Source organism: Macadamia integrifolia, unplaced genomic scaffold (assembly GCF_013358625.1).
Source record: "Macadamia integrifolia cultivar HAES 741 unplaced genomic scaffold, SCU_Mint_v3 scaffold561, whole genome shotgun sequence".
In the NCBI taxonomy this organism is placed as follows: Eukaryota; Viridiplantae; Streptophyta; class Magnoliopsida; order Proteales; family Proteaceae; genus Macadamia; species Macadamia integrifolia.
Window position 1 is genome coordinate 92,055 of NW_024870485.1, and position 23,141 is coordinate 115,195.

General features: G+C 40.6%; 1 protein-coding gene across 1 annotated transcript; it reads left to right on the top strand.

Annotated features, from left to right (window-relative positions):
- Positions 1–255: 255 nt before the first annotated feature.
- LOC122069243 (UDP-galactose transporter 1-like) lies at positions 256–21,496 on the top strand. Its single transcript, XM_042633214.1, has 5 exons — positions 256–798; positions 15,968–16,217; positions 16,706–16,913; positions 20,831–21,062; positions 21,154–21,496. Exons 1-5 carry the CDS (start codon positions 688–690, stop codon positions 21,373–21,375), a joined length of 1,023 nt encoding a protein of 340 aa, XP_042489148.1. The 5' UTR covers positions 256–687; the 3' UTR covers positions 21,376–21,496.
- Positions 21,497–23,141: the final 1,645 nt, after the last annotated feature.

Here is a 23,141-nt window from a genome sequence, read left to right on the forward strand (position 1 = left end):
AGTCCACATCTTCTGCAGCAAGTGGTGAGGTGTGATGAGTATTAGATGGCTGAGAACATTTGGACACACGTTCCAATGAGTTCTCAACCATCCAATGCTCACTGCACCAGTGCAGCGAGACGATTTTCACACAAAAATATAAGGTGAAACCCTAAAATAGAAGTTGCAGGCAGATTCGGGTAGTTTGACGGGTCAGGTCAAGATTTCCCACCTACAGGACCCAATGGTCTAAGGTAGAGAGAGAGAGAGAGAGAGAGAGAGAGAGAGGAACCTTACCGAACCCAAAGCTTCTAAAAATTCAACCATTTTCATTGTCGTGTGATGGGGAGAAAGCCAAGGACGATTTGAGTTCGATCCAAGAAGAAATACTCTTCATACCATCACCATCACATGGGAGAAGAGCCACCTCCACCGTTACACTACTTTTCTCTTCAACGCACTTCTCCTCTTACTACTCTCCTTAAACAATCATTTCCTCTTTCAGAGGCGTTTTAATTGCTTCTGTCCTTCCCTTTTTTGGCCTTTACTTCATTTCTTTTTAGTCGTTCAGAGCAGCATTCATCTGGGTTCCTTTCCTTTCTTCCTCTCTTTCTTCTCCTCTCTGTGCTTTTGATTTTGGGTACCTTTTGTTCTGTTCTGCCATATCCCTTTTTTTTTTACTAGTTTCCTGGGTCTCTTTGGAGATCTATGGAGGAGAATCGGTTTTTTCAATGGACAGTGTTTCGGGCTCTTCTCGCCATTCTTCAATGGTGGGGCTTCAATGTTACAGTGATTATCATGAATAAATGGATCTTCCAGGTATGCATCTGGGTTCTGAGATTGCATAGTCTGCAACTTTTTTTAGTTCTCTTCAATTCTGCTCTTTATGTTTTGTTTGATTTTATTCGACTGGGTTTTAATTTTTAATTTGATGGCTAAATTTTGATTTTGTAATGCAAAATCCTGCGCTCATGTGTTTTTTGAGTTGATGGGCAGTGAGAGTCTTCGAAGTAGTATTCACAATTGTTAACTTATTCTACTTTGCCAGATTATTTTTCCTCTTTTTTTGGACGTTGTTAGAATTCAATAATTCAATTTACTTTGTTGATAATTAAGAACTAAACTTAATTCAATACCTTACCCAGATTCTAATACATGTAGCTCTAGACCTCTTGCTTTTTTTTTTTTTTTTAAATTAATCCTAGGTGCTTCTGCCACAGCGATAAATTGATGAAGTGCTGCTCCTCTGTTCAGATTCATTTGTGTCTAGAACATGTGTATTACTTTCTGAATTTTTCAACTACAGTATTGCTCTTGGAAACTTATATGGTTAACTGATTCCTCCCCATGGATGCTGAGAATTGATTTGGCAGGTCATAGAAATTATGCATCTCCTCAATTGTTGTTTTCCCCCCTTACTCTTTCCTCCATCTAAATACACTTTGCGCCACTTCTATGGTTTGTTATTCTCTCTTACTAGGTTCAATTTGTTGGTTGATTGGCTTTATTTTGGTAAATATTGATTTAGCTTATACATCACTATTACTTTTTTTAGCTGAATTCTGACTGCTAGCCTATAGTTTCACATTTAAAACGTTACGCCATGTCACTGGTGTTCAAAATGTTAGCTGTTTGTTTTACTTGTCAGCATATCTGATCAGAACAGACTGCAACATATACTCAACCTGCTTTTAAAAACAGTCCAATCATGGACAATCGGGGCTTTGCTCCTGGGCAATGCATGAACAATATTGATGCCCATGGACTTTGAACATCTTGTACAAACTCTTCAGGCTACTGCATATTAAAAGGGGGAAAAAAATGCACGCTTAACTTAATCTTGGTGTAATCATTTAATGGAGTCTGGATGACCTTCTGGTAAGTTTAGAAATCACACCAAGACAACAGGATCGCTTCACCCAAAAGTGATCAGATTTTAGAGAAACTTCAGATTTGAATAAGAGATGATGCACAAAAGGGAATATCTTCAACTAACCTTTAAATAAATGATAAAACAACTAAAAAATTTCAAAACTATTGGATATCACATGGACAGAATAGAGGAAATAAGATGGAAAAAGAAAGATATAACTTGAAGAGTCTCATCCCAAGCCTAGGCCAGTATCTCACTAACCACCCAGCCTCTCACCAGGAACAGTCTCACCACAGCTCTATTTCTCACAAAAGAATTGTATAAACTCAATTTCATTCAATTCAAATACTTATAGAGTCAACTCTTTTTATAGAGAGGTTGGGAGGTTTCTAGACCTTCATTAGAAATTCCTCCAAGGCTTAATGGTTTGGAGATTTCCAAGGACTTACATTAGGACTCTTTTCAAGATATTTAATGAATTTTACATTTCCAAGGTCTTTTGCAACTAACAATGAAACTAACCTATTGATGTCCCCTAGACTTCAAAACTTTAGAGGACTGAACACAACTGACTAGTTAAATTCGTACGGGCGATTTATTCCTCATAGATGGGCTGTCAAATTAGGTCCATTGCAATAGAAAACATAAAAATTTCTAGCCCATGAATCATATCACTTGTTAGGCTACTTAATTTAACCCATTAGACTTGGATTTGGACTTGGTCTATCATGAATACTTGTGCTGGAACCTCTTTTGATCTACCTCAGCTCTCACCAGCTTGAAAAAAACTTGACCTTGAGTTTTGTAGTGAAGGTGGGCTAACAACATGCGAGTAGCAGCTTTGATCAATCCCAAACAAAACTTTGGTGATGTAGGGACTTTAGGAACAAAGTCTTCAACCTTGAGGTTTTTCTTCGATGTATGACGAACTCAATGTGCGCAACATTGCAACTGTCATAAAGAGTTAAGGATGTACCCAAGTGGTATCCCGAAATGGTATTGTTGACTTCTTCACCCTCCGCTTCAGCTTCCATTGTAGTAGCAAACGCCTTAGATTCCTCATTACTATCGTTCTTAGTAATCTTTGTTGATGGAATCAAACATAAATCATAAGTGCAGTGGGTCACTAACTGTCCTCATCATCATAGGTTATTCCTCAACCTCCTCCTAGGAGGAATTCCATCATAGAAATCCATCTCTAGATTGGCATCAACAGCTGCCAATCCAAACCAGCATTCTTTGGGCATTGGGGGAAGAGCTTCACAAAGTGCCCATATTTGGCTTGAAACGTGTACTTTATAGTGCCAGTACACCTTGCAAGCCATGAACTTAAGGCCGTGTAGGTGGCCTTTGGGTGCTGCTAAATGCCTTTGCCTCTGGCAACCATCCATAACAGTCTGCCCTCCTTGCCCCTCCTCTATGGTTTCATGGCCTTCCTGAAAGTCATCACTCTTCTGGTGATCAAACTCTTTGTTTTGATGTGCATCGTTCTGACTTCACGCTACCTTATTGTGGTTTGGAATGCCCTTTTTATTAGAGTAAGTGAAATTCCAGATCAACAAGCTCGACGAGAGCCATCTTGTCAGTCCTTTTGCTGCCCCTTTTGGTTATGGCGATGGAAAGAATCAAGGGCCCCACTATAGCTCAAGCCCCTATTTGAGTAAGGTGTGCACAATGGTGCTCTACGATCAGCTTGACCACTGGGAGAGAGTGGCATACAACCAACTCAGCTGTTGCTTCTTTGGTCTATGATAAGCTGTCATGTGGTCTGATAACTGCTTGATACATCAATTATGTGATTGAGAATATTTGTTGGGTCAGAGTTCCTTGAACTGGTTTAGCCATAGCTCAATACCAATTAATGGAGTTTGTTCTATCCTTCTAATAAGTTTTGGAACCAGTCCAAGATAACAAAATTGCAGCGCCCAAAAGTGATCAAATTTAAGAGAAACTTCATATTTGAATAAGAGATGGTGCACAATAGAGAATATCTTCAACTGACACCTTCAAAACTTGATATCGAATGGAAAAAATAGAGGAAATAAGATAGAAAAATAAAGATACGACTTAAAGAGTCTCACCCCAATCCCAGGCTAATATCTCACCAACCACCCCAACCTCTCACCAGGAACAGTATCTTACTGCAGCCTTGTTTCTCACAGAAGAATTGTATAAACTCAATTCCATTCAAATACTGATTTCAAATGCTTACAAGCAACACTTATATAGAGAACTTGGGAGGGTTCTAGATCCTCATTGAAACTCCCTTTTTGACTTGATATTTCTAAGAACTTACTTTGGGACTATTTTCAAGATATTTAATTAACTTTACATTTTCAAGATATTAGTTGGGAATTGGGATAAGACTGTTTGTTGTTTTTGTTGTCCATTTTCAAGGTGTTTCACAACTAACAACGAAACTAGCCTATGACATCCCCAAGACTTTACAACTTTAGAGAACTAGATGCAATTAACTAGGTAAATTCACATGTGCTACTCATTTCTCATATATGGGCGGTAAAAAGACCCATTACAATAGAAAACATAACAATTTCCAGCCTATGACCCATATAACCTATGAAGCTACTTATTTAAACTGTTAGACCTGGATTTGGGCTTGTTCCGGTGTGAATACTTGTGTGGGAACCTCTCTTGATTTACATCATCAGTCACCTTTTTAGTGATTGATTATATAATTATCCACCAAAATTTGGTTGAAATTAGAAAATCCCCAAAAAATGAAGTTTTTCAAAGCAAAGGATTGTCCACATCTTTAGTTCTGTCATGACCTTCACTCTTGACTCTTTTTACTCTTGGCTATTCGAATTTTTTTTGGTACAGTTCAACTCTAGATAAATCTCATCCCCCTTTGGGGAAAAACTCATTTGAGTAGCATGGCTTTGAGAAGCTTATGAAATTGGCCTATCCTCTTTGTGACCTTCACTCTTGACTCTTTTTACTATTGGCTAGTTGAATTTTTCTTTTGGAACAGCACACTCTAGATAAATCTCTTCCCCCCTTGGGAAAAGCTCATTTGAGTTGCATGGCTTTGAGAAGCTTATGAAACTGACCTATCCTCTTTGTGCCATGTGGAATATGATGCGGCAATTCTGATTATTGGATAGATAGTACATGGCCTTAAATTTCAAGGCCTAATTCAATCAAATACCGTCCCTTGTATTTGTATGGGTCACCATGTATGCCCTGCACATCTATGGTACTTTTGACCACAAATGTACACTCTTCTCCTATTGTTCTGAATTTTCAAACCTATGTTTAACTAGTTGGCAAACTCTTTTCGGGCTGAAATTTTACATGTGAGCAGGGGACAAACAATCCCACTACATCAGGGCCCTTACAGCATTGCGCAAAAGCCATTACTTCACGTTCAGCTGGCACTAATAATGTTACACCTAGTAGAAGTGGTAGAATTGTTCCAAGTATTTCCGCTGGAACAGCTATGTACGTTTTCAATTTTCTATTTACTCATGATTGGGCCTGACCTGGTCGACCCTTGGGGTTTACCTGTGATGTAAGGGGTTCCTAGGTGACTAGGTTTCCTACAAGATTAACTAACTAGTAGGGTTAACTCAAGGGACTTGGGTAGATATGACAAAAAGAAACTCAACAAACAAGATTAAGCATGCAAAATAAAATGAGACTAATAAACAAAGTAGCAAAAAAGTAATAATAATCTAGGCGGAAAAACACATAAACTATTACTTAAGCTTCAAGTGGGGACATGGGGAAGGGAACAAACGTCATACGAATGTTAGGTTCAGCACAAATCAATCCAGACACCAAATAAGATATGCAAACAATCAATGTCCTCTAGCAGCCAACTAAAATAGAAAATCAGCAAGTGTTTCTGGAGATATAACAGTGACGAAACGTCTTAAAACAATGGGTAAAAATAGGCATAAACAAAAGGACAAAGACTGGTTTCAATGTTAATGGGCTGCAACATATAACATGGATAAATGGAGGTGGGAGGGGTTTAGTTTAATTATTTGCCTTGTTGCTGTCCTGGTCTGAGGAGAAAAGGAGAAGTCGAAGTCCTCCAAAATAAGAGTTGCAGTCCAACCTACTTGATGAAGAACAACAGTCCCGATTGTTGGAGAAGTTCCAGCAGCAACCCAGTTAGGGGTTTTCTCGATGGAGATAATCTCTGATGATGGTGAACAATTTCTGCAATAGGGCAGCAGGAATAGGAAAGACAGAAAACAGAAAAGAGAGGGATGAAGGATTAGAAAGGGAGAAGGAGAATGAGAGAGAGAGCCATGAGAGAGAGAGGAGGCGAGAAACAGAGGGAGACCGAGAGTAAGCGATGAGAAGGGGGAGAGAGCAGCGAGAGAATTCTTAGGGGGGGTTTGGGGGCAGTTTTGCCTTCAATAATCTTCATTCATTCATTAATTTGGAACCGTGGCCAATGGCCTTATATAAATAAGAGACTAATTACTAAAAAGAAAAGAATATTCTAGGAATGCTATTTCATAAACAAAGAAATTTTTTAAAAAGAAATCAATAGGATATTTACTTAGTTTCCTAATTGACTTAAAGACTCAAATAAACAAAATCCTAGGAAATAAAACTGCTAACATATCAGATTTGGTGGGGGCTACACAATCTTGGCAAAATCCTAGGAAATAAAACTACTAACATATCAGATTTGGTGGGGGCCACACAATCTTGGCAAAAAAAGGAAGGAAAGGACTCGATCCAGCGCTGGGAAGGCTGGATCGAGCCTTCCTTTTCTTTTTTTTTCTTTTTCTTCTTTCTTCTTCCTCCTTCTAATCCTCAAACCACAAAGAAGGTTGGGTCTTCTTCTTCCTTCGGCTGTACGTCTTGATGTCCCCATCAACTCTCCCCAGCTTGGAAGAATTCACCTCCGGTGAATTAAAACTCATGTAATACTCAAGTAGGTCTGGGTTGAGTTGTTGGACTTCTTGCATTGTGATCTAGGTGTTGTCAATTTCCGGACGTCCACGCCACTTGACCAAGAACTCTCTAGAACCTCCAGTGTGTGTGGACACAATCCTCTCATCAAGGATTTCCTCAACTTCTTCAGCTCTTCTCGTGACCTTAGGCACAGGTGGTAATGAGGTGGGGGGAAGTGGTTGGCTTGGCTCAGAAGTCTCATCAATGTTGAAGGGGAAGTCTTCAAGGTCATCAGGATAGAAAGGGATAAAGGTAGAGGTACCATGGTATGGGACTAGGTCTTCAACATTGAAAATATTACTGATCTCCATGCTAGCTGGCAGATCAAGAATATACGCATTGGCACCTATTCTCTTGAGTACCTTGAACGGACCTGTGCTACGAGCATGTAGCTTGCTCGCTTTTCCCCTAACAAAACGTTGCGGCTTGATTCTTACCATCACCATATCGCCCTCTTGAAACTCTTGTAGCCTTCTGTGCACATCTGCCTTCGATTTGTATTACTCATTGCTCAGTGCTATCTGTCTTCTTATACCTGCATGCAAATCATGTATATGCTGAGCAAAAGATTCGGCTGACTAGGAGGTCCTGGAACTAGACACGACTGGGATAAGGTCTATGGGTGCCCGGGGCTGGTATCCTAAACAGATCTCAAAGGGGGACAGACCAGTGGTACGGTTCATAGAACTATTATATGCAAACTCAGCCTGGCTAAGGACTCGATCCCAACTGGTAAGGTGTTCTCCTATGAGGCAACGCAGTAAATTCCCTAAGCTCCTATTGACAACCTCGGTTTGGCCATCGGTCTGAGGGTGGAAAGCGGAGGAGAAATGGAGCTTCGTGCCCATCATCCGCCATAGGGTCCTCCAAAAATGACTAGTGAACTTAACATCCCTATCAGACACTATGGTGAGGGGTAACCCATAGTACTTGACAACCTCATTAAAGAAAAGTTTGGCTACTATGAATGCATCAGAGGTCTAAGAGCATGGGATGAAATGGGCCATCTTCGAGAAGCGGTCCACAACCACATAAATAGAATCATGGCCTCTCGAAGTTCTTGGTAGACCAAGCACGAAGTCCATGCTAAGGTCCTACCAAGGAGAATGGGGAACGGGTAGGGGAGTGTACAAACCTGTGTTTTGCTTTTGTTGTTTGGCGGTCTGGCATGTCCTGCACTGACTCACAACTCTAGCAACATCCCTCTTCAGTCCTGGCCAAAAGAATCGGTCCTCAATGAGAGTGATGGTCTTATCGCGACCGAAGTGGCCAGCGACTCCCCCAGTATGCAATTCCCATATCAGGAAATCTCGGAATGAAGTCCTGGGAATGCACAACTTGCTTCCTTTAAAAAGAAAGCCCTCCCTAAGTAGGTAGTCCGAGCGGTTGACTGGGTTGCCTTCATTCAAGGAAGTGAATGGCTCACTAAAATCAGGACAGGTGGGGTATTGGTCCTTTACTCGCTCGAACCCTACAACCTCTACACTCATTGCTTGGAGTAGCACACTAGCCCGACTCCTAGCATTGGTGCGAATGAGGAACATGTTCACCCAGCTCAGTGCATCTGCAGCAGTATTATTGACACCAGGTCTGTGCTTGAGTACAAAAGTGTACTCTTGGAGAAACTCAACCCACTTGGCATGCCTTTGGTTAAGTTTCTTTTGGGCACTCAGGTATTTCAGAGCTTGGTGGTCAGAGAATAGCATGAATTCTTGCGGTAAAGGGTAATGTCGCCAGTAGCGCAGTGATTGGACAACCGCATAAAATTCCTTTTCGTATGTGGAATATCGTTGCCTAGCTTCATTAAGCTTCTCACTAAAATAGGCAATAGGGTGGCCCTCTTGTCATAGGACACCACCTACCCAATACCAGATGCATCACAATTCACTTCGAAGACCTTAGAGAAATTTGGGAGGCGCAGGACTGGAGCTTCAGTAATAAGCTTTTAATTTCATTAAAGGCCTTCGTAGCACTCTTAGTCCATTGAAACTCCTTTTTCATGCAATCGATGATAGAAGACATAATGGAACTAAACCGGTAGATGAATCTTCTGTAGAAAGTGGCTAAGCCATGAAAGCTTCGTACCTCATGGATGTTAGTTGGCTCAGGCCACTCTACAATCGCTCTCACTTTCTCAGGGTCAGCAGATACTCCCTGAGCTGACACAACAAATCCCAAGAAGATGACTTGATCACTTATGAAGGTGCACTTCTTGAGGTTGACATAGAGTTTCTCTTGTAAGAGCACCTGAAAAACCTTCTGTAAATGATCCAAGTGGGAGGACGGGGTCTTACTATAGATGAGGTCATGAGGATGCCATCAAAGTAAACCACAAGGAACTTGCCAATGAATGGTTGAAGCACTTGATTCATTATCCTCATGAAGGTGCTAGGTGCATTTGACAAGCCAAAAGGCATGACTAACCACTCAAAGAGGCCATCCTTCGTCTTGAAGGCTGTCTTCCACTCATCTCCAGGCCTAACCCTAATCTGGTGGTACCCGCTTTTGAGATCAATCTTCGAAAAGATCGAAGAGTTGGCCATCATATCCAACATGTCATCAAGCCTAGGGATAGGAAACCTATACTTGATGGTGATCTCATTGATGGCCCTACTATCAACACACATATGCCAGGTGCCATCTTTCTTTGGCATGAGCAAGGCAGGTACAGCACACGGGCTAAGGCTTTCCCTAATGAATCCCTTCTGCAATAGTTCATCCATTTGCCGTTTGAGTTCGGTGTGTTCTTTGGGATTCATTCGGTAATGGGGTAAGTTCGGGAGAGAGGATCCTGGAACTAAGTCAATAGGGTGCTGGATGTCACGCATAGGCGGTAACTCATCAGGTAGTTTCTCAGGGAATAACCTCTCGAATTTCCTCAACATGGGTTGCACTTCTCAAGGAGCCTCAGTGAATAAGCGTGACCTATCGGTATTACTCTGTACGGCAACTAGAGCATAAATCACCCCTGACTCGTGACACTCTCCTTCAAATTGTTGTTGATTTAAAATGTTGAGTGTTTTGGTGGGGTGTGTTTGGATGTACTTTCCTTGTGTTTTGGAACCCTAACTTCCCTAGGGGCACTGGGAGTCAGTCTGATCTTCTTCCCTTTGAACTCAAAGACATAGGTGTTAGACTTCCCGTAATTGGTGACATCCTGGTCATATAACCAGGGTCTACCTAGAATGATGTGGGCAACATCCATCTCTAGGACATCACACCACACTCGATCCTCATATCCTTCAAAATGTAGGGGAACTAAACACCTCAGATTAATGGGAATGGTGGACTGATCAACCCAGGCAACCTTGTAAGGCTTAGGGTGGGGTTCATGTTTAAGGCCCATTCGTGCAACAACGCTCTTGGCGACCACATTCATGCAACTCCTGCTGTCTATGGCGACGCGGCAGTTCTTGCCCTGCTGACATGTGTAAGTGATGAAAATATTAGTTCGTCGCCAATCATCGCTACTCTTAGGTTGTGAGACCATGCAACGCACAATGCCGAGCTTGAGGTCACCGGCCTCCTCGGTGTCCTCATCAGATATGGTCTCATCTGGTCCATGATCCTTATACTCATGGTCCTGAAAACCCTCTTGGTCACTTTCTTTAGGGGTCTGCTCTCCTACATAAAGATTCCTATTGGGACACTCTGGAGAAGTGACCAAACCCACGACACTTGAAGCACTGTTGTTGCCCACTACTCGGGTGCTTCTCCCAAAATTCCTTTACCCTTGTTGTCAAATTGACGCTGTGGTGCAGCAGGGGGTTTTGGGAATCCAGTTGAGCCTTGGGGTGGTTTTCTAAATTGGGACTCCCCAGCTTGGAAGCTCTTCCTCTGAGAATAAGTTCTCATGGAGGATTCCACCTCAAGGGCTATCCTGAAGGCCTGTGGAACATCTCGCACCAGGTGGGGTGCCATATGAGACTGAATTTCGGAGTTGAGCCCGGTAAGGAATCTGGATAGTGTCTGCTCAACATCCTTCCGAATACGGCTTTTAATTTTCAATCCATTGAACTTGCTCATGTATTCGGTCACAGTCAACTTCCCTTGCTTCAGGGTATTCATTTCATTCAACAACTGGAACCTATAAGTGATGGGCAAAAATTCCCTCTTGAGCCGCTCTTACATTTCTACCCAAGTGGTGATTGGCTCAAGTCCTAGGTGGTCCTCCTGGTACTCTAGGTCTGTCCAGAAGTCCTGGGCAGCTCCAATAAGCTTGAACTTAGCAAATCGGTAGCGGACTTCCTCTGGCATATCATAGAAATCGAAGTACCTATCCATCTGCTTGATCCAATCCAGAAGGATCCTAGCATCAATCTGACCATCTTAGGTAGGGGCATCTACCTTAATCATTCGTCTGACATCAAAGCCCTATCATGATGCTCATAACCCTCATCATCTCCATATTGGATTTGGCGTCTTAACGGTGGGCCTCGACCCCTACCCTGATCCCTACCACGCCTTAGGCCCTGGAAGTTATCTCCTATCTGGTCATAACCATCAGTCTGGTTATTTTCGTTTACTTCCTCAGGGTTAGGGCCCCTGCCCGTAGGTTCAGTGCCAATTGTGGTACGGCCTTGCTGTCTATCAGGGTTTTGGGCACATGTCTCGAGGGCAGCCAACTTATCAGTAAGGGCTTGGAGATGGGCAGCTTGTGTTTCCTGTATGCTTAGACGGCTTTCATGAATTCAGCCAGTTGCTCAGATTGGGTGGAGGTGCTAGGAGGGTCAGACATATCCTGGTATACTCTACCACTACGAGTGGACATAAGGAGATGGGCAGCCAATGATACGGTTGCCACCAAAGACTCAAGGTCTACTCAGAGTCTCCAATTGAGACAGGTAGTTAGCCCTCTCAATCTTGAGGTCAGAAATCTCCCTCTCAAGTATATGCTTTTGGAGGGAATAGCGTCCAATGCTATTTGGTCCCGCCAACTTAAGAAAGAAAAGGGTGTCCTCTAATCTATGATATCGCTCTCTTAGCTCAGACTCGACCACGGACAGATGGTGACGGAGACTAGACCTCAAAAGGTAAGACATGTAAACAAGGGACAGCAGTAACTAATTACCCTAAACCTAGACAAAACCATGCTCTGATACCAAGATGATGTAGGGGGTTCCTAGGTGACTAGGTTTCCTACGAGATTAACTAACTAGGTAGGGTTAACTCAAGGGACTTGGGTAGATAGGACAAAAAGAAACTCAGCAAACAAGATTAAGCATGCAAAATAGAATGAGACTAATAAGCAAAGTAGCAAAAAAACAATAATAATCTAGGCGGAAAAACACATAAACTCTTACTTAAGCTTCAAGTGGGGACATGGGGAAGGGAACAAACGTCATACGAATGTTAGGTTCAGCACAAATCAATCCAGATACCAAATAAGATATGTAAACAATCAATGTCCTCTAGCAGCCAACTAAAATAGAAAATCAGCAAGTGTTTTTGGAGATATAACAGTGACGAAACGTCTTAAAACAATGGGTAAAAATAGGCATAAACAAAAGGGCAAAGGCTGGTTTCAATATTAATGGGTTGCAACATATAACATGGATAAATGGAGGTGGGAGGGGTTTAGTTTAATTATTTACCTTGTTGCTGTCCTAGTCTGAGGAGAAAAGGAGAAGTCGAAGTCCTCCAAAATAAGAGTTGCAGTCTAACCTACTTGATGAAGAACAGCAGTCCCGATTGTTTGAGAAGTTCCAGCAGCAACCCAGTTAGGGGTTTTCTCGATGGAGATAATCTCTGATGATGGTGAACAATTTCTGCAATAGGGCAGCAGGAACAAGAAAGACATAAAACAGAAAAGAGAGGGATGAAGGATGAGAAAGGGAGAAGGAGAATGAGAGAGAGAGGAGGCGAGAAACAAAGGGAGACCGAGAGTGAGCGATGAGAAGGGGGAGAGAGCAGCGAGAGAATTCTTAGGGGGGGTTTGGGGGCAGTTTTGCCTTTAATAATCTTCATTCATTCATTAATTTGGAACCGTGGCCAATGGCCTTATATAAATAAGAGACTAATTACTAAAAAGAAAAGAATATTCTAGGAATGCTATTTCATAAACAAATAAACTTTCTAAAAAGAAATCAATAGGATATTTACTCAGTTTCCTAATTGACTTAAAGACTCAAATAAACAAAATCCTAGGAAATAAAACTGCTAACATATCAGATTTGGTGGGGGCCACACAATCTTGGCAAAATCCTAGGAAATAAAACTACTAACATATCAGATTTGGTGGAGGCCACACAATCTTGACAAATAAAGGAAGGAGAGGACTCGATCCAGCGCTGGGAAGGCTAGATCGAGCCTTCCTTTTCTTTTTTTTTTTTCTTCTTTCTTCTTCTTCCTCCTTCTAATCCTTCAACCACAAAGAAGGTTGGGTCTTCTTCTTCCTTCGGCTGTACGTCTTGATGTCCCCATCAACCTGCAGACAACATTTGGGCCCCATCCCATCTTCAATGTTGCGAATTTTTGGTTCGCTTTGATAAACTTATCAACGTGGATTGTTCTTGGAAAGTTTTTACCCTTTTGTAAGATAAATTGAAGAAACTAGGGTCCTTATTTTCATACTTGTAATAAACTCGATGGGTTTATATCGGAAAGATCAACCACTAAAGCTATTTGTTTGCTTAAAGATTTAGAGAATGTGATAAGGATCTCCATATGGTCTTTGTTGACAGAGAAAAATCTTATGACAGATAGAGCCCTGGAGAGTTAATTTTTCAAGTGCTAGAGAAGAAAAATGTTTTGAGTAAATATGTGGACATGTTAAAGATATGTATAATGGTGTTGGGACTAATGTAGGAACTGTGGAGGGGGATAGGATGGTGAATTCTCAATGGCAATTGGATTACATCAACTTTAAGCCCATATTTGTTTGCATTAATCATAGATGAGCTGACTCAAGATATTCATGATTAATGCCTTGGTGTATGCTTTTTGCTGGTGATATTGTTTTGATGGATGAAACAAAAGTAGGGATAAATGCAGAGTTGGAGTTATGGAGATCAACATTGGAATCTAAAGGCTTTAAGATATGTTCAAACAAAAACTGAGTATATGATGTGTAATTTTAGTAACATTAGGACTAAAAGTGATGTGGTGAGAAAATTGTTGATAGGGAGATATCAGAAACTAGAAATAATAGGTGCCTTGGATCAATCATAAATAAAGAAGGAGAAAGAGGGGATGATGTTGCACAAAAAAATAGAATAGGGTGGTGAACTGGTGGGGTGCATCTGGAGTGTTGTGTGATCGATATATTCCTTCAAAACTCAAAAAGAAAAATTTATAGGATTTATATGACCACAATTATGTATGAAGCTGCATGTTGGACAGTGAAGAAACAACATATAAACAAAGTTAGTGTAGATGAAATGAAGATGTTAGGATGGATAAGTGATAAAACTAGAAAAGGTAAAATAAAGAATGAACAAATTAGAGTTTATTTAGGTGTAGCTTTGATATATGATAAATTGTGAGAAGTCATTTGAGGTGGCATGGAGATGCAACGGAGGACTTGGAATACTCCCATATGGAGGGGGTGATTTGATTCAAATTGAAGAAGTGTTGAGGAAAGAGATAGCTTAGGACTAGTAACAAGTATGGTTTTGAATAGAGCTGATTGCAGAAGTCCATGTACCTGAACATCATTTAGTTGGGATAAGGCTGAGTTGAGTTGAGTAAACTTGACGGGTTGGAGGGGAAATGTCAAACAAGGGAGTGATTAGGATAGGTTGGACCACTTCATTGCTAAGAGGGATTTTGTTTGCGTCGATTTGGAGTGAAGTGCAAGAAGGCACAGGAAGTGGGTTCTGACTGAGGTGTTTAGGTTTGGGTTAAGGCTGACAACAAGAATATGGCTAGAAAGCAGAACAAGAAAAGTTGAAAATTAGACCTTCTCGAAGTTGAAGTCTTGAAAATAGTTCATATCCTAGGAGGGAAGTCCTCTAACTAATCCCTCGAAAGGAAAGCCTCTGAGTGAACTGGTTTCTTATGGATAGTACTTAACTTCTTGTGTGTACTTTAGTGGAGTCAAGTAGCTTATGCAAAAAATGGTCTTGCTAGGGTGGGGGTCCAGTCCGGTGAAGCGATTAGTTTATGCCGATGTCTGAAAGTGCGAGAGGCATTCCAGAGTTTTTCGTATAGATGGACTGGACTAGAGTTATTCCATAATTACGAACATTTCTATAACTTTGATTACTGATTTTAGTCTTATGTGGCAGGCTTCTCCAGAATGAAGAGCTCTATTGCACTAATGATAGTTAATTCTTGTGGAATCTCGGGGGCTGTCAGGCATTCATGGAGTTTTAAGATCTTGGGGTAGATCAATTTTTGTAACCCAATAGCAGGAGGAGATTTCACTGAAGCTGAACTGTTGTTTCTTAAAATTGGAATTATTTAATTCCTTTAGCACAAACATACCCTTTTTCTATCATACACTTGGTCCATTACCTCTGAGGTTTGATGTGATCTTCCATCAGTTTGTTATCAATGCTAAAAAAGATCCTTGTTGAGGAATATATTAATATTCTCCTGTAATGTTTTGAAGCTTAGTGTAGTTATCAAATGGGAAGATTATTCAGTTGTTGATGCAGATCTGTAAGGAATCATATTTTTCAACCAATTGATATGCAATCCAAAACCAGAGAACTCATTATCATTGGTCGAGTTTTCTTTCTCACCACTATTGTTGCTGCTATGTCACGATTGAGCACTTGTTCTTTTAGGTATGAATTCCAGATGACTACAAATACCTAAGTTGAATGAGCGATTAATTGTTGGAAGAGTTCACCAGTCTGGATAGAACGTCAGATCAAAAAAAAAAAAAAAAAACAGTTGGTCAAGCTGGACAAAGTGATAAGCTAGTTCATCAGGAAAAAGAAAGGAGACTTTAGCAATTTATCTTGCATGATATCCTCTTATTGATAAGTCTAACAAAACTGAATGTAATTCTTTTCTGTTGTTTGTTGCCTGTATTTTGTTTTTATTAATTTCCTATTTTAAAATCAGTTCCTCATTCTTAAAAGTGCATTATTTCTCCAACATGACGTGCATATTATGTCATTGTTCTTTGCCTTGAATCTTTGGGTTTCACTGTAATTTTCTTTTAATTTAATTGGACATGGTTATCATTGTAGTATATGCAGAACCTGACGCAATTTCCTTGTACAGAAATTAGATTTTAAGTTTCCTCTGTCCGTGTCCTGCGTTCACTTCATCTGCTCAGCTGTTGGAGCATACTTCATAATCAAGGTACTGAAGATGAAGCCACTGATAGAGGTCAATCCTGAAGACCGTTGGAGAAGGATATTCCCCATGTCATTTGTGTTCTGTATCAACATTGTACTGGGGAATGTGAGCTTACGATATATTCCAGTTTCTTTTATGCAGACTATAAAATCATTCACTCCTGCAACAACAGGTCAGTTTGAGATTCTTTTGGCATAACTTAACCCTGCTGTAGCCTTCCTGTTAGTGTTACTATTAACGTGTATTGACCATTTCTATGTCCTCCCCAAAGAAGAGAACGGCTTGTCTAGATGACACCATGGTTGGTGTCTTTTATCCTAAAACCAAATTGCATGCGGGGGACCATGTGATAGGGTACACTGCACCCACACTGGTTGACTTTTAGTGCCAAACAAGTAATGTTTATGCCCCAAATGTAAGTCCTAAGTGATGAAACTACGAACATGCCACTATTATGAAATTTCAATCTCTTTTTGTGATTTTTTTAAACTTTTTTTAAGCACTTACTTGTAATATGAAGCCACTCCATCTTTTTCTAATCGGAATGAAATTGTGACTTGGTGCTAAGCTCAACGCCACTCATCATGGTGTCAATTAGATTTTCTCCTCCCCCGCTTGCCAACCCCAGAAAAAAAAGGTCTGACTATAAATTTATTTCAGTTGTTTTACAGTGGCTAGTTTGGAGGAAATCCTTTGACTGGAGAATTTGGGCTTCTTTGGTACCCATTGTGGGAGGAATTCTTCTCACCTCTGTTACTGAGCTTAGTTTCAACATATTTGGATTTTGTGCTGCACTATTTGGTTGTCTTGCCACATCTACGAAGACTATACTTGCAGAGTCCTTACTTCACGGATACAAGTTTGACAGGTACTTCTTTTTTCCTTTTTCTTCTTTTTTTTTTTTTTGGGGGGGGGGGTGGTGGGAGTGGTGGTCAGGGTCGGGGCTGGGGATACTTCCTTTTTTGTTACTTCAAAAGCTGTCTCATTACTTTTTTTTATCAGGTCTGTCAACAATATAGTTTTGTTTCATTTCTTCAATTACCACATACATAAAATTTGTACTTTTGAATTAATCTAATCAAATCCTTCTCTTCATTTTTTGTAGTAATATGTGGTTCATCTTGGTCTATTAAGATGGTCTAAATATGGTGAATGGTGAAACAGGATCTATGTAGCTGGCCCATTGGGAAAGGGCTTAGGTGTATTTGGTTAATCTTGATCAAAAGCTTGCTGTTTATCAGATACACTGCTAGAATAGTACCTAATTTAGGGTTTAGAGTGTTTTCTATCACATGTATGATATACACTATTTCCACAAATGTTTAACTCCTATGTGTATGCCTATCTATGAATAAGTAATCTCATTTTCTTCAATGAGATACTTTCAGCACATGTGCTCAATTTTGTTTTTTCTTCAGATTCTGTTAGTGTATGTACCTTCTTTTTTTTTTTTCTTTTTTCTTTTTTTTTGTTAAAACGGCAAATCGAGTTTGGAATTGGAGCTTGGTTGGGGCATCAACCACAGCACAGGTTGCGGACCTATTGAGATGCTTCCTTGCAGAACCCAACAAGGGCTGCAATTCAATAGAGTGAGTGGGAAACCTTGTAAACACGAGCAGGAGAATAGAGATCGGTCTGTCTTGACTTAGACTAGCCCTACTCCATCCATTTTGGCTATCTTGAGCTTATTCGTAAGCTTGGGGCTACTTCTCATTTTCTGCCTACTTCTAGGGCTTCCAGCACTAATACCTACGCTTAATGGGGTATCATATCCTTGGTGACCTTCACTTCACAGCCTGATTAATGCACTTTTAAAGAGCACTTCTATGGCCATTTTTTCGAGCAGTTTAGAGTTTCTTTCTCAGGATGTGCCTTTATCTTCACCGGTGGATTGGCATACTTATTGTGAACTTTTGTATGTGATTCCTGGTGTTTGTTATCAGTGTAGCATTGATTACTTATATGTCTTGAGAAATGGTTGAGGGCAAATTACACCTAAGGTACCTGATGTTTATGTCAGGTAAACTATGCCTGGGGTACCTCAATTCAAAAACTATGTTTGGGGTGCCCTTTTTCATATTTCCAAATTTATCCATACCACTAACCTGTAGAAACATGTTCCTGTTGCTGCCCCTCTTGCTGTTGCTCCGCTGCTAGCCCACCTTTGCGTGTTGCTCCGCCTCCTGCTCCTAAGTGCTCCAGCACCTTGGTGGTCCCTGGGCTCTCTCTCTCTCTCTCTCTCTCTCTCTTCCCCATTGTGGCGACTCCCGTACCCCCGCCCTCTGCTTTCTCCCTTCCCCGGCTCTCTCTCTCTCTCTCTTTTCCTCCCCTGATTCTCGCAGCCCCACCCTCGTAGCGTTCCTACACCCAGCCTCCGCTCTCTGCAGCTATGATTCTATACCCCTACCCTCAACCCTCAAATGATGCTCCATAAGGATTCAGCTGGGCATCTTGGTGATAAGAGGAGAAGGTTCATGATTATATCCCTTTCTTCTTTAGCAGCAGCGCAAACCACAGCAACAATTACAACCACCACAACCACAAGCAGAAAGGCAGAGGAGGAAGACATCATTACCGGAGATGGGATTTGGAGCAAGGAGCTTTTGCTTCGCCAGTGTCAAACATGTCGCCTTGGTTGAGCAACACTTGAGGACTCTCGTGTACCGGGCTATAGTTAGAAGCTTTCACAGAGAAACAGAAAGGGAATGTAAAGTGAAATCATTATCGTGGAGGCTAAGATTTCTAACTGCTCGGGAGTTTGCAAATCTTCAAAGATTTGCCCCACCCAATCCCTTCTACGGAAGCTGGATCACTATAACGTGCCCTCTTGACACACTTGATCCCTATTTTTGCTCCTGAATAAGCTCCACAGCCACTGTCATTCCAGCTCCACAAGACCCGTTTAGGATTGATTAGATCATGTTTGAAGGCTTGAAGGGCTTGGTAGCCTGCCCGAGTGACAACAACCCAATCCCACGCTTGGCTTGAGACAAATTGGAAGGTTAACGCAAGCAGTTGAAGAAGCAAGAGCATGCGCTTATAGAGGAAGAAGTTGTTCAGGAGCCCAAAATGGTGAAGTGGCTGGTTGCAGGATGATTGAGTCTTCCATTTCTCCTTCTTCTTACTAGCAATCGGAGAATGAGCAACTGTTGTTTTCTTCAGGAACCGTAGAAGTTCTAGTGGCTACTAACTAATCCACTGAAGACCTGATTTTGATTATCCATGGCCACCAACTAAAGCAGTTATAGATATGTAGAAGACCAGCAGAGTGAAGAGAGAGTTGTTTTTCTCTTTGCCTCTTCTTCTCTACTTGTCCTCTACTTTAATCCGGAGGGACAAACCTGGCACCCTCTCCCTCTCTCTGTTTCTCTCTCTTCCCCACTCTCTCCCCTACTCATTCTCTGCATCTCTCCTGTTTCTCTCTCCTCCATTGTGGGTGTTGTGGCAGATCAGCCGAAGAGGAGGAGAAAAGGAGATGGAAAGGAAAAAGAGTGTTCAACATAAAATCTATGGGCAAATTTAGAATTAGGAAAAGAAAAGGTATCCAAAACATAAAATTTATGAAACGTGAGGTACCCCAGGTGTAGTTTATCTAAATGTTAGGTACCCCAAGTGTAATTTACCCTTTTCTTTTGTTGGTAATGTTGCCAATTTTTCAATTATCTGTACATGTAATAAGTTTTGTCAGAACCATGTATCATGATCATAGGTCGAATCATATTTATATATCTTGTCATATGATAATCGCATGTGTATGTAGTTTTTCTTGTATGACAATTAGATTGCTTCTGGTAGGGATGATATTAGTAGATGCAGAAGTTCGAAGAAGAATCTGTGTACTTGAAATTCCCCCCCCCCCCACAGTGCCATTAGCATATGGTCTGTGCAGTCTTCTCTATTGTATCGAAAGATACAACACTGTAATAGTTTTGTAGTTCCACTTGGGCTGGTGTCTTAAAAAACTGGGAGTGATGACTAGGCTTTTGTAATCTGCCAGACAGTTGAGAGATATGTTTAATTTGCTGTTGCAATGTGGAACATCTAATTTAATTGGCAGAGGAGCTTTTAGCTTTCACAGCTTTCATATATAGGTCCAGAAGCAAAATTTGATTTCTGCTTAGAGCTTGAATTTACATCATGATACGGCCACACAAATATTCATTCTGGTTGTTGTCTCTACATGCACAATGTTTGGTTGTCAACAGGCCTTTTAAGAAACAAATGCTGCTATCATTCAAAATTCATGCTTCTGATTGCAGCATATTTTGATATGGATCAAGTAGGTGCTCAGTGTTCAAATGTACAACAAACTGCGAACTAAATGATATATGTTGAGAAGTGGATCACCTGAGGAACAGACTCTGGTTTTTAAATCACAGTTAATCTTGGGGGATGGAGACAGATGTTCTACATAGCTATATATATATATATAGTGCATCTTGTTTTAGCCAAAGTGGTGAATTGAGAAGTTGTTAACTTCTTTTGATTACCCCTTTTCTTAGTCCTAAAAGTCCCTTTAAGTCGGGAAAATAAGGGTTCTCAAATAATTTGGAAGTGACTTACCATTGTGTCATTCTCAAAAGCTGTTTTTGTCTTGCACATTTTTTCGAGTAGACATGTGAAATGACTAGATTTTACATTAATTGATAGAAAAAGTGTTAAATTAAAAAAGTATATAATTTCTTTTCCACCAACTTTGGTTTTTGGATTCATTCTTAAATGCTCTTGCATAATGTTTTGTGAACTTATGCCTGATCTATTATTCTTTTGTTGTGCATGGTGTAGTATCAACACAGTGTACTACATGGCACCTTTTGCAACTATGATCTTGGCATTACCAGCATTACTACTTGAAGGTGCTGGGGTCATGAATTGGTTTTATACACACGAGTCCATCGGCTCATCGCTTATCATAATTTTCAGCTCAGGAATAATGGCCTTCTTTTTGAACTTTTCCATCTTCTATGTAATCCACTCCACAACTGCTGTCACCTTCAATGTTGCTGGTAATCTCAAGGTGAGATAAAACAGGATGGACCTGATCCCTCAGGCTCTCTTTTCTATCCACTTATGATTATTTGACATTACTTATTTTCATGGCTTTACAGGTTGCAGTTGCTGTTATGGCTTCATGGTTGGTATTTCATAATCCAATCCCAGCCCTTAATGCCATGGGATGTGCAGTGACACTTGTTGGTTGTACATTCTATGGGTATGTGAGGCACAAGCTTTCCCAACAGCCACCAGTAACGCCAAGAACACCCCGTACCCCTCGGAATCAGATGGAGATTATTCCTCTTGTAAATGATAAATTAGATCATAAAGTCTAATTTAATTATCATTGATGCAATTCTGCTAGTTGATAAAAGGTTACGAAAAAGAACACACAACCTTTTTTTTTGTCTTGTAAACTTGCATTTGATCAGTTGATTGATAGTATTGTGCCTTTTATTTATTTACCCACAACATAAGCCTTGGGAATCCTAGCTAGTTGATAAAAGCTGTGCATTCAATTTTTCAAAACAGAAAATTTGGTGCTGGTTACCATATTGTAAGAAATTGAGCAACCTGCCATGCAACTCCTTGGATAAATTCAGAATTCTTGGACAGCTTGGAATTCGTCAAAGCCAGGAGATGAGCATCTTAGCCATGGAATTTGAGTAGATGATGGATAAAGGCCCAGTCAAGATTTTTTAATCTTGATCAGTACATTCACATTTGTGGGTACTCTTCGTACAGATTTTTAATGAAACCAGTAATCAAATCAATTCTGAGGATGGTTAAGACGAGACTGTTAGATCTCAGCTGCAGCTGTTTTGTACTGTAGTCAATATTTTAATTGTGTGTGGGGGGGTGGGGTGTGGGTGGGTCTCTTTGATTTTGTTCAAGATTTTTTTTTGTTGGAAAAAGGAAAGTTAAATTACTTCAATAAAAATAGGACATTGGTGTTGATGTTTGTTAGGGATAGGGGAGAATATTTAATCACAAAATCTAAAGCTAGGTGTTTGACAAAAAGTACCACATCGTTACCAGGTCTAAGCTGGAACAAGATAGATTTCAGGGCAAAATAAACATCCACAAAAATGGGAATAACGCTCAAAGGCCACGAGGTGGTCTTCTACATTGCTCTAGATTTAATTAATCATCCATCCCTTTGATTTAGCATGTTTTAATTCAAGTAGAAGGTGCCCTTTGTGCTTGTTTCAGTATGGTTTCCTGTTATCACATAATTAGTCATTAATGGAACACACAATTACCCATCCAAAAAGATTTTTTGATTCGTCATAGGCAGTTGAGCAAACCATTAGGAAGTTGTTGAGGGTCGGGACGGGGTAACTTATCCTCAAGAGGGAGAGCCAACTCAATCTATGAGTTGGTATAGCATCTTTCATCTATCCATTTTGAATCCTGTAGAAAAACATGCATGGGATCGGTTTTTCATTGGAGAAAGTTACCTTTTTTTTCTATGAGACCAGATGACATCGCACATAATAATAAAGATATTAAAAAAACAGTTTCAGATGAGAGTCAGGGATATTCTTGGAAGTAAACAAAGACAGAATGAAAGCTTGAAAGGAAGAGGCCGAAAATTTTTCTGTTAGCCTAACGGGCTGACAGCCCAGATTCTCTGTGAAGTCCCAAGAGAGGAATGCATGCCAGGTTGATATGGGATGGGAATGATAAAATCAGCAGGTAGGATCTAATGTCATTTATCTCTCCAGCAGGTCTTTCGCTGGAATTCCTCCAATAGCTAATCTCCAAAAAAATACTTTAAATTTTGAAATTAAAGACGGTTTTCGGAACAAACGCCACCAATGTGAGCATAGAGGAAAGCAAGAACACCTACAAGAGATTCCAGTAGAATTAGAACCTTTCAAGTTTAAAAAATTTAACTGCTATTCTAATAGAAAGAGTTCCCTTTTTTGACAAAAGGCACCACCATTTATCATTATTAGAATTTATAGGCACAATTAGTATGTCATCTACCACTGATGAAGGAAGAAAAGAAGAAAGAAAGCTAGCATTCCAGTTGTTTCCAATGAGGAAGCCACTAACCTTTTCAAGAGGTGAGAAATATGGGGGGGGGGGGGGGGGG

Excerpts from the sequence above, each read along its gene's own strand:
- LOC122069243 (XM_042633214.1), top strand. The coding sequence starts at position 688 with ATGGAGGAGAATCGGTTTTTTCAATGGACAGTGTTTCGGGCTCTTCTC. Across the intron at positions 799-15,967 it reads TGAATAAATGGATCTTCCAG|AAATTAGATTTTAAGTTTCC; the intron begins GTATGCATCTGG and ends TTCCTTGTACAG. Across the intron at positions 21,063-21,153 it reads ATGTTGCTGGTAATCTCAAG|GTTGCAGTTGCTGTTATGGC; the intron begins GTGAGATAAAAC and ends ATGGCTTTACAG.